Source organism: Condylura cristata, unplaced genomic scaffold (assembly GCF_000260355.1).
Source record: "Condylura cristata isolate star-nosed mole 26May11 unplaced genomic scaffold, ConCri1.0 scaffold00003, whole genome shotgun sequence".
Classification (NCBI taxonomy): Eukaryota; Metazoa; Chordata; class Mammalia; order Eulipotyphla; family Talpidae; genus Condylura; species Condylura cristata.
The window spans coordinates 31,034,342-31,046,608 of record NW_004567104.1 but is presented as its reverse complement, the minus strand read 5'-3'; the positions used below and the strand labels follow the sequence as shown (position 1 = coordinate 31,046,608).

The window sequence follows — 12,267 nt, the reverse complement described above, 5'->3', positions numbered from 1 at the left end:
AATCCTCTCACCCTCCACATCTCTGGCCTGTACCCCGGTTCTGTATAAATAAATAAATCTTTAAAAAAAAAAAAAAAAAAGACTTACTCCTAGCAACATGCAAGTAACAATTCAGAGTTGTTAATATAGAAACTATCCTGCACACTGGACTCCCAGCTTCCTTCATCTTCAACTGGGAGTATGTAGTCTGTGATCAACATCTGCCCATCTCCCACTCCCGCCAGCCCCTAGAGACCACCTGTCTGCCCTTTGCATATATAAATTTCTTGCATTCCACATAGAAGCAAGACATAACACGTATTTCTGAAACAGCCTAATACCACTAAAATATATATATATATATCCAGAGACAAAATAATATGCCAGATGAGTCTTTCAGGTGCTCTATCAGTGGATATGATGTGACTCAGTACTGAAGCTCCGCCGACTACTCAGAAGAGCCATTGAACCATTCCTGTGCCTATCAACATGCTGTCTTTTTTCCTCTTGTGGCAGCCCTGGTGCCGCTGACTTCAGTTGTGGCATGTCTGGTACCTTCTAAGATGGGAAGAGGCGATCAGAGATTTGGATTCTGTGGCAGAGCTATCTAGACTAGCAAAAGGAGGCAAGGGTTCCATGAGCAACCGACTTTCTTTTCTCCGAAATGTCCTACAAAGGGTGGGTAAGTCATTCCTTCTGACTGCCCATGTCCCCGAAACTTCCTGGGGGCTGCTACTACTGTGAAACACCACAGGAGAAAAACACCTAGCGGAAGGTGCCACTGGAGCTGGAGAAGAAGCCTGTGATTTTCCTCCCCGGTTAGCTGGAGGAAGTGAGGGGATAAGGCTCACAGCCAGGTGTGGAAGGCCAACAGGCGCACAGACAACCTGCAGGGCCAGAGGGGTGGCAGGGCCTGTGGCAGCCAACATCACTAGCATTTAGCAGACCTCTCAGTTTTTCAAGAAAACCTAGAAATCCGGCTTATCCTTCATGAAATCTGCTATTTTTTCCCCAAACATTGGTGACTAATGCACAGTCCATTAAGGACTGCAAACAAAGCTCACGTACAAGCTGGAGCAGGCACAGGCACAAACTGATGACACCCCCAGTTTGCACTGTTCTCCTGAGGGAGCAGTGGGGACAGAGCCAGGGCTCCATGCACACTCAACAGGAGGAGACAAATCCCAGCCAGGGCCCAGCAGCCCAGGGCTCTGCAGCTTAGAAGAGGTGATTTGCATAACTTAAACCTGATGTTTCCATCAAAACTCCCATTCTTCACTGGATTTCCTGTCTTACAAGCAGCTTTTCAGTGAGCCTTGTAGTCACTGTCAAGACCATTACTGTCTTCGATTGGTTCTGCCTTCTAGGGCAGAAGTAGAGAAGGATCCTGAGGATGAAATGATCTTGAATATTCAAATGCTAAGTGCCCAGAGCCAGTATTTCATCCCCTGCCAACTTCCAGCCCAGGATCTCAGGCTGGTGGATGGACCTCGACCTCAGAAAAATGAGCGTGGACACACCCTGTCTGTCTAGAGATAGGAGCCAGTCAGAAGGCAGAGGGGGAAAGAAACAGAATCACGGGCCCGGATGAACTGAAAAAGTTTTGGCTCAGTTGCCGCTTGAGTACAGTAAAAGCAAAACTCCTAAACAGGGCATTTGGCACTGGGACTCAGCTGAAAAGGGCCTTGGAGATGGCACCAAAGTAATAATGATGCCAGCCAATGCCACAATGCCAGCCAAAGACAGAGGGCGCAAACCCAGCAAATGACGATATCCAGAGCTTCTTCACGGTCAAGACTTAAGAGTCTCAGTCATATTTAAAATGTTTTCTTGCTGTTTTCCCACCATGTTATCAGTTCCCAGTCCCTGGCAAAGATCTAAGATAGCTCCTAGGAGCATGTGCAGAGACATCAGGAAGGACACGGAAGAGTAAACAGCACCAGCATAAACACTACCTCACTCCAAACCCAGCCCAACCCACAACTGGGAGCCATCGGGGCTGCCAAGATGGGCTGTGAGGCCAGGCAGGCTCAGGGGCTTAAGGGCACTTCTCTTCCTCAGTGGCAGCCAACGAGACCAAATACCAAAAATACCATCTCAGGCTACAAGGAGCCTAGAGCCCAGAGTCACTGCTTAAGGGAAGGCTGGCCAAAGAAAGAAAGCAGCTCAACCTTCACAGATTTTGCACAAGTAAGAAACTTGTGTTGAGCCACTGAGATGTGGGGACTGTTACTGAAGCATAACTCAGCACTGCCCTTGGGCAAGCACTGAGAGGGTGGGATGGTTCTGGAACAGATATTACCACTCAGATGCAGGAAAGTATCTGTGCTGGTATGGATGTGGAAAATTAATCCTATATTTAAAATACAGGATCTTCATTTTGTTTTGTCAAGATAAGCTAGAGATATTTATATAGACAACAGGGAGAGACTTGGAATATGCTTGTTCCCCAAGTCCCTCAGGGACTCCACACAAAGGGCAAGTTTAAGTTGTTCTGCCTGCTCCCTGCTTGAGCCCTTTGGACCATCACCTCCTGAGAGTGTTGTCTAAGATCTGTGTGAGTAGAAGAAACACCCTGCTCCAGGCAGATGGGAAAACAATGGGTGCAGATGGTCGGGTCTTGGGGCAGCCTCCTGACAGTTCATTTCTACACCTGCACAGGAAGGACTGAACTGGGTTTAATCAAGTCAAACACCTCAGCTCGGTTCCCTCGTAGTTAGGCCTTTCCTAGTCCTTTGTTTGGGTTAAGTTTTCCTGACTCACCATCCCCTAACCTTTAAAACCCCAACAGAAGGAGAGCTGGCCACTTACCCGATGCACGGATTGGTCTGGTACCTCGGTGCTGTGTAGGAGAAAGGAGAGATGTTCTTGTCTACAAAAGACCCAAACCCCAGTCGGAAGTTGCTGGTGAGCTTCCGCATCTCGTCTGCCAGCTTGGTGCCCAGGTTCCGGATGTTGTCCAGGTCATCCTTCATGGACAGGGAGAGGTCCATCAGGTAGTACAGGTCCACAGGATAATCTTCTACCTGCCGAACCTGCAGCTGGAAAGTGGTCTTGTCACCTGTGGCAACAGAGAGGCCACGCCTATTAGAGGCCACCCAGCCGGCAGGTCTGCAGGGGTGGGTTTCCCTTTCAAACGCAACCCACCTCTGACTTTCTTTAGTGACTGGGTATCTCTCGGAAATATTTTTCTTGGAAGCAGAGTGACCAAAGGGAACATGGGTGCTGGGGATGATGCCCTTGGGTCTCCTTCCACATGCCTGGCTCTTTCATTTTCAGGGAAACAAACCCTTTAAGATGCAGTCTCCGTTCGTGTGTTCTGTTTTCTCAAAAAAACACAACCCTTGGGGGACTGGTGGACAGGGAGCCAGCAAGCCCAAGGACTCTCACTGGGCAGGAGACGCCCACAAGCAACACACACCAACTGCAGAGAAAGGAGCATTCAGGGTGGGAAGGAGTTAACTGTTCAGATGTGTGTGAACACACAAAACAGAGAAGCAACTGGAGGAGGTTCAGACTACAGGGAGTAGGATGAGGTGGGGAAGAGAGCTGCCAGGCCACAGGGGCTGGGGAAATAAAGATCCCCCCAAGGACACAATGCTAATGTTTGTGCTGTGTGTCTATTTCTATTTTCCCGTTCATTTATCAAGCAGCAATATTTAATTCTTGGGCATATTTGATATCTTTGGACATCAAAGACATGGTTCGTTATCACCAGAAATTACATGTGTAAGTACAGGAAGACAGATACCAAACTTTAACTCCATCAAAAAGAAAGGAGAAACAAAAAAAAAAAAGAAAAAGGGCACATTACTAGATTGGCTACCAGCTACCAGAAAGAGAGATAAGATAATCAACAGATAGAAAAAAGGGAGTTAATTTAGAGAAAAAGAACACAAAGAAGCCAGTGAGTGGGAAGCAATCTCACTCTGCATGGTTGACCAAAAGGCCCAAGTCCAGGCGATGACCAGAGGCAATGTACCCGAGGACTCCCGCCAGGATGAAGCTCCCCAAATCACTTCATAATCTCTAAAATCACACAGCTGAGGACCAGCTTCAACTCCTGCCAGGTAATTTGAGCTGCCCTTGGGTTAATTAGGCTCTCAGAGGCACCAATAGCTGTCCCTGAACTTTTTGTTAGAACTTTCAATATCTGGACTCATTCTGTGTGGTCAAAGGGCCCCCTCAACCCCCACCACCAAGGGACCCCCTCACCCCCACCACCTGCTCTGTCCACAGTCAGGTCAAGAGAAGGCAATCTTTTACCTCCAGCTGAACAACTTGCTGGCTGAAGCATTGTTCAACCCTCCCTGGTTCACGCTGCCTACCCAAACAAGGCATTTTTGGCAAACTTGACCATGAAGAATCAAGCAATCAAAAGATTTCGGCCACTCTGGTAGACATACATCCCAACCTAAAGCTTCCTTACATATAAAATGGAAATAAAAACACCAGCACAGCTCGATGAACTCGTGGGGAGAGCATTTTGTAAACAGAGCAGCACCAGAGAAGTCTGCGTGTTGTAATCACCGTGGCAGTGGCAGCCTGCGGGACAGCATGAGCCTGCCTTCCCTGCCTTGTTTTGCATGAACTTTCCTGGCCACCTCAAAACTAAGGCAGTTCGGGTTTCCTGTCGGTATGTGCCTATTTTAAAAAACCATCAAAGTCTGACTCAAACAGAAGAATGTTCGAGATCTCTTCCAGGATGAATTACGAACGGCTGCAATGGTTCCCATCTGCAGACAGAGCCAGGCCTCCAAAAGGTCCCTCCCAGCCTTCAGTGCTACATCACAGTGGGGGAGGGGAGGAGGGAGGAGGAGGGGTGTGCTGCAGAAGGCAGTGGGGGAGGGGACCCTCTCCTTGGTCTCTGCAAGGCCAGACCACAAACCCCAAACAGAGCCTGCAATCATATCCCCCTTATCTAATCTCATGACCTCTTTGCAGGAGTTCTGAGTATTCGGTCACTTGTCCCCAGTTACACTTACTTTTACTTTTTTGTAAATTATATGTTATTAACAGATGAGCACATTAGGACTCAGAAACTGACTCGGGGCCAGAGTGGACGCTGGTCTTGGACAGGGAGAGCTGGGTTGGAATTCAAACTTTGTCAGCAAGGACTAAGGAGCAGGAAGGCACTTTTAAACTTGCTCAGTTTCAGGATCAGAAAAATGGGAAGAATGTTAACCATGCAGGGACCTAAGGAAACAAAGCAAATAAACACCACACAAATGTTCTGTACAAGGAAAACTTCTGCAACAGTTCCCCCAAAAATGTATTATTAAAGCAATTTCCTGTGGGGAATAGAGAGAAAATTCTTCCAGAAATTTGAGTGTGGCTGGTTACAGCCTCAGGCATTAAATTAAATAAACTCCGAGTTTTCCAGACATGAAGGCAAAGAGGGAGTAGTCAAGATGATATACAGATGTCTCTGTATGCTAATGCAGTATCTTCTTAAGTGAGAAATCTCTTTTAACATCAAATTTTAGCATCAAATTCTTTGAGAGATTGATCATGAAGCAAACGACACACACACACACAGGCACACAAACACAAAGCAATCTAATGGAGGAAACGAATAGAAATGGAGACATCACAAGGTTAAAACCTGACTCACACCAGAAGGTGGGGGCAGAAGGAACTGACTACTAACCTAGTCAGAGACTCCTGTGTCAGACTGCTGTAGGGAATATCAGAAGCACAGACCTGAGGGTAAAGATACAGATTGCGCCCATTGTGAAATCTCCAGTCCCTTTAGGATTCCACATAATTACCCCAAATCAGCAGCAAACAGGCCACTCCACAAAGGAGTGAGCCCCTCCCAAAGAGAAAAGGACTATAGCAGTGCAGTCTCTGCACTGGCCCCGGGCAGCAGTCCTGCCCACCTGTGCCTATGCAGGTGCTTCTTTCTGCCCACTCTCTCCCTCTGCAGGGCAGCAGCCTCCTGCCTGCCTGTGACCTGTACCATGCCGGGACCTCTCTGCACTAACCTTCCTCAGCAGAGGCCGCTCTCCTAAGGCCGTCTGCCTGCAACTATGCAGGCCTCTCTCAGCAAACCTGTCTCTTTGAGGCAGCTCTTCCTGCCTACTTATGCCTATGCAAGTGTCCAATACTCCTCTGTCCTTTTCCCTAAGAAACCTGCTCTTTAAATATAACTGAGTCTCTGTCTCATGGAGAAACTTGCCTGGGAACTCGCTGAGTGCCACTGAAAAGGGAGCTCTGGTGAAACCTTTCCCAGAGTGAAGCCAAAGATTCTGCACAAAAATGACATCACTACCCATAAAGAGACTGCAATATTAAAAATAAATATTTCATCCCATTTTCCAGAAAAGGAAGGGACACAAGGAAAAGGGTAATAACGAGCCCTCCCTAGTGGCACAATGGGTTAAGACGCACTCAGCACTGCAAGCTAGCCACAGCCGCTTCCGCATGAGTTCGATCCCCGCCCTGGTGGTGACCCACATGGCACAACAGACCTCTCCTGACCCACCCCTGCTCCCCTCAGCAGTGTACTTCGTTGATCTGCCTGTTCTACTCCCCACTGTGTCTCTGGTGAATCCTCTCACCGCCCCTGCACCTCTGGCCTGTACCCCAGTTCTGTATGCATAAATAAATCTTTAAAAAAAAAAAGAAAGAAAAAGGGTAGTATCATTTATACTCAGCATGAGGATTTGTTGTTTCCTCAATCACCCCCGTCTTTAGATACTACAAACTCTCCATGGGGCTTGGCAATAATGGAATGTTCTGTCAGCAGATTTTGAAGGGAATGACATTCTTGGACCCATTCTCAGCGTGGGAGTTAAGCTGCAGCACACCAGCTCTCCAAACAAGGGTGCCTCAGTGGCAAGCAGGAGGGCAAAGATGTCCCTGTGTGTGAAGAGAACCCTGTGTTGAGCCTAAGGTCTGGGGTACAGGTCATCTTTGGGGACACTTTCAGAACTGAGCACTCTTAGACACATTCTGCCAATACATCCAGTCATGTGGTCTTGGGCTTCCTGAGACTAAACATGGCCACCTCTCCGGTGACCATCAATGTGAAGTCCTCTTCACACCTTTATTCATGACTGACTCTGGGGGTGACATCATCCCGGCCCACATGCTCAGATTTGTCATCCCATCTCTCCATGTACCTAAGACTGCCTCTCCCCATGTGTGTGCACCCGTTCTCCCACGGTGTCAGAGAAATGGGACCAAACAAGCACACCTGTACCCCAAGAGGATGAAGCTACTTTGCAAGCAGCCCCTCACCCGTCTTTCTGGTTTTTCCTGTTTCCAAAGCACTCAGTTCTGACTATCTCTGCACTGAATTCCTGCTGGGCTCCTAGGTGTAGTTTCTCCAGTTGGAATCAAGTATCAACTAGCATTCTACCAGACAACATTATTCAAGCTTTCTTTCTTCTGCCTTCTCTGGAACATAAAATGAAAAAGTATTTTCCTTGTATACAAACAAACATTTTGGGAGAGTGAAGGTAGAAATTCCAGCAAATTTTTCAAGAATTTTTTTGAAGATTGATTTTTTGTTGAGATAGTACTTTCAACAAAGAATCTTGTCACCCCCAAAGCGATGCAAGCAGTTTTTGACTCCCAGAATTATCCTTCTGTACTAGACATAAAAATAAAAAGAAGAAGAAGAGAAACATAAAGATTAGCTTCATCACACTGTCCTGCTAGGGTTCTAATGTCCACTGCAGCTGGATAGGGCTAGCACCCTAGTGCACATCTTACAGGACTCTCACCTGCCCTCTCAGTCAGTGCAGCAGAAGGTAATTAGTATTCCAGAATCCAGCCAGACCTAGAGCCAAGGAACTGACCCTCCTTTGAGGACAAAGCCTGTTTGGCCTGTTCCCTCCCTGAGGGTGCTGCCTCTTGACAGATGCAACTGCAAAATGAACCATTAAAGACAGGGTTGCCCGCCATGTCTGTCCCCAAGGAGTAGGGCTTGGCATCCCTAGTCTCCTTAAAAATAAGTGCTTGCTCCTTTAGGACCACTGTAACCAGTCTCACAGACAGGACCACCGATACAAGAGAAATTTATTTCTCACTGCTATGAAGGCTGAAGTTCAAGACCAGGGTGCCAATACGGTCAAATTCTGGTGAGGTCTCTCTCTGAGTCTGCAGACTATGGCTTCTTGCTATGTCCTCACATGGCAGATAGAACAAGGTACACACAGGGCCCATTTTTTTTTTTTAAGATTTATTTATTTATTTATGCATACAGAACTGGGGTACAGGCCAGAGGAGCAGGGACGATGAGAGGACTCACCAGAGACAGAGCGGGGAGCAGAACAGTCAGATCTACGAAGTACACTGCTGAGAGGAGCAGCGGGCGGGTCAGGAGAAGTCTGCCGTGCCATGTGGGTCACCTCCCAGGCCAGGGATCGAACTCATGCTGAAGTGTTTTTAGCTTCTCAGTGCTGTGCTGGAGCCCTCTGTGCCGCCAGGGAGGGCCTCCCCTATAGCCACCCCCACCAGGGCTTTTTTTAATAGTACTTATCCCACTCATGGACAGGTTGCATCCTCCTGACCTAATCACCTCTCAAAGGTCTCACTTCCTAATACTATCACATTGGGATACCAACACATGAATGTTGGCAGCAAATCCCTTGTATTAATTCATCTCAAGGTTTTCTTAGTATTTATATGTCTGATGGAAGAACCAGCACTTAAGTCAGGTAACTGGTACCTCCAAAGCAGCATGAAGGAGAAGGGAGAAAAGACATGGCTGGATACCCATATCCAGTCTACCCCTTGCGTGTAGCTAATAGTGTGGGATCAGTGTCAGTTTCCTGGCTTTGAGGAATTACTCAGGTTACATAAAATGGTGTCACTGAGGAAAGCTAGGAAAGCTACTAGTATTATGTTTTGCAACTTTTTGTGGAGCTAAAATTATTTCAAAATAAAAAGTGTAACATTATAAGTAAGCTACTGGCCCAGCCCTCCCTGGTGGCACAGCAGGTTAAAGCGCAGCACTAAGAAGCTAAAGCCATTTCCACAAGAGTTCAATCCCCATGTGCCCCGGAGATGACCCACATGGCTGGCAGATCCCTCCTGACCTGCCCGCTGCTCCCCTCAGCAGTGTACTTTGTCCATCTGCCTGTTCTGCTCCCCACGCTGTCTCTGGTGAAGCCTCTCACCACTCCTGCACCTCTGGCCTGTACTCCAGTTCTTTATGCACAAATAAATAAATCTTAAAAAAAAATAAACAAGCTACCAACATATTTTCAGAGGGTAAGGGATTAAGGCAAATAATGAGTTAAATAAACTCTTTCTATGATCCTAATGTTTTTACAATGATCTCTAGCTTTTTACCATTTCAATAAACTTTATTCTAAAGTTTATATCTTTTCGTAAGGATCGTATGTCCTTTGTTAAGTTGGGTGTTGTTGTTGTTGTTTTTTGCCACTCTCCTGTTAAGTACTTTTAAAGAAGATTATCCTGATATACAATTTCCAGGATTAGAAATGAAATGGAAAACGTGATCCTACTTTTACATAAAGTCCTGCTTAAAGTTTGGCAACTCTTCAAAAAGTCAAACATAGCATTACCATGTCATCCAACAACTCCAGTCTTAGCTATCTGCTCAAGATTATTGAAAACATATGTACACACACACACACACACACAGGAAGATGAATATTGACAGCAGCATTAGTCAAACTTGCCCCAAAGTAGGAACAGATCAAATGTTCAACTAAAATGTGGTAGATCTCTATACATAAACAACGGAATATTATTCAACCATAAAAAGGAATTAAGTCCTCATATATGCTACAACATGTATGACTCAAAGATATTTTGCTAAGTCAAAAAAACCAGACAAAATCTCACATTGTATTATTTATAGAAATAGTCCAGAATAATATAATTATAGAAATATTATATGACTTATAGAAATAGTCCAGAATAGTCCAGAGATAGAACAAACAGATGAGTGGTTGTTAGGAGCTAAATGTGGTAAAGAGAGAGACGATAGGGGTGGCTATTAATAAGCACAGGGCTTCCTCCTCAGATGTGAAAATATTATGGAACTAAATAGATGACTGTTGCATAACTTTGCAAATATACTACAAACCAATTTAAATTGTACATTTTACAATGGCGAATTTTATGGCATGCGAGTTATAGCTCAATTTTGAAGATAAACATTTAAAAATTCTACTTAAATGTGTTGTTTTCTCTTTCTTTTTTCCTTCTCATCCTAGAACAACAGTTTTGCCTGCTTGAAGTATCTCTCATATTATGTTCAGACTTGTCCTTGACCAAAAGGACTACATTTCACTCAACAAATATGTACTAGAAGGTGTGGGGGAACCAGACAAGGGAGGATTCACAAAAGCATTTCTAAACACATATAATGGAAAAACCAATCATTACATCCCTGAATGCCTTCTCCTGAGGATTTTTTTTGGGCGGTGGGTAGAGATTACCTTGAAATAAATGTGCACTTAGTAAACTAGAACTATGTTGCTAACTGCAACAATCTCTTCTTTCTCTAAAAAAAAAAAAAAAAAAAATCAGTGAGGCGAGGTGGGGGCTGCAATTCTATTTATAAACTTTAAATTCTCAAAAATTTCAGAGGCAAGTGTTTCTATGCTTGAGAAACACAGTCCAGGATTCTGAACATTTAAGAAATCCTATTTCCATCAGATCAACTGTATTAATCTCTAACCCCAAGCTGAGCATTAGCAGCAAAACAAACACAGGAAGGTAAACACTCATAGCAGCATCATCATACCCACCCCACAGGGAAAACCGACCAAGAGTCACCCGCTGAACTGTGCGGCATCTATACACAATCAGTGGAATACTAAACGTCCTCACAGCTTGTATGGGGGTGGCAGCCAGCCCCCCATCATCGCTTAGCCTCCTGGCAATGGAATGTATGTCACACATCCTCCACGGGACCAGAACCCACACAATGCACGCATGTCACCATGTGTATACACACAGACTCTCATTCTTACTTTATTTCCACTACAGGAAACTGTTATGTTTTTTTATTATTATTGTTATTTTTTATTTGTGCATACAGAACTGGGGTACAGGCCAGAGGCTCAGGGGCAGCGAGAGGCTTCACCAGAGATAGAGTGGGGAGCAGAACAGGCAGATCAAAGAAGTACACTGCTGAGGGGAGCAGCGGGCGGGTCAGGAGAGGTCTGCGGCGCCATGTGGTCACCTCCGGGGCAGGCAGGAATTGAACTCATGCAGAAGTGGCTTTAGCTTCTTAGTGCTGTGCTTTAACCCGCTGCACCACCAGGGAGGGCCCAGAAGCTTATCTTAATGTTTAGGAGAAGAGGTGCTTGCACCAAATAAGATTGATTTGTTTGCTTTGAGCATATTTTGAAATTTAGGTATAAAAATGTATTGAATGTACATTTAGTGCCAAGAGAACTTTGTCCGAGGAAGCTGCTTTCATTCAAATCAGTTCTTTATCTTTTCTCTTTGAAAGCTATTTTAAGTCAGTCGACAAGTCAAGCAAAACAAGTCCTTTCTGCCTCATAGTCACAATTTAATTCTGATTTTAAAAATTGGCATTAAAGTTGTAAACTTTTGGAAGAGCGTGTGTGTGTATAAGAGAGAAATGGGTAAATGGGATAAACATACAAATTTCTAGTTATAAAATAAATAAGTACTGAGAAAATATTGTAGAGCATGGATAGCATTTCACATTATATATATAAGGATCAAGTCATTATGTCATAAACCTGAAATTAATATAATACTCTCTCATATCTAAATTTAAAAAAAACTGACATAATCTCCATTTCTTTTCTAAACTCAGTCTACCCTAAAGAATAAGGATTATTTATCATGAAGGATATTTCTTAAGAGAGAACACCAAGTCTCAGAGTTATTCCAGATGAAAAGCTCCAAAATTTTAAGTCAAAGATTTCTCTCAATGATAAGCCTAAAACTAAGCACTTTTGGAGATAGGAAATTTGGTCCTTTTTTCCAAAGGTTTTTAAGTGAAAACAGTACACAATTATAAGTACCTTCTTAGTATATGAACTTTATTCATATGTGAATAAAGAGAGGATTTATCAGAAACAACACTTTGTTAAAGTGGACGATTTTTCAAGGATTCCTAGACGTTTCTGTTATACTGCTATTCGGCTGAGAAGAACGACGTCGTTCACACCATTTGAAAGCAGCCCTTCCAGGGCTCCGTGCTCTAACTCCTGGAGAGCAGCTGTGCCAGCCTCTGCAACACCCGAGCTACTGCTGTGCTCTAGTATCTGATCCTCACCCCCTTCTAGGTCAAGGTCATTGAGCACGAGCCCATCAGCACAC

General features: G+C 44.9%; 1 protein-coding gene across 1 annotated transcript in view; it reads right to left on the bottom strand.

The window, feature by feature from the left end:
* The window catches only part of ITGB5 (integrin, beta 5), a 98,284-nt gene that overhangs the window by 75,750 nt on the left and 10,267 nt on the right, over window positions 1-12,267 (bottom strand). Inside the window, exon 3 of the mRNA XM_004675433.2 lies at window positions 2,791-3,040. Coding sequence (XP_004675490.1) covers window positions 2,791-3,040 — 250 coding nt within the window. The remainder of the gene's footprint in view (window positions 1-2,790; window positions 3,041-12,267) is intronic.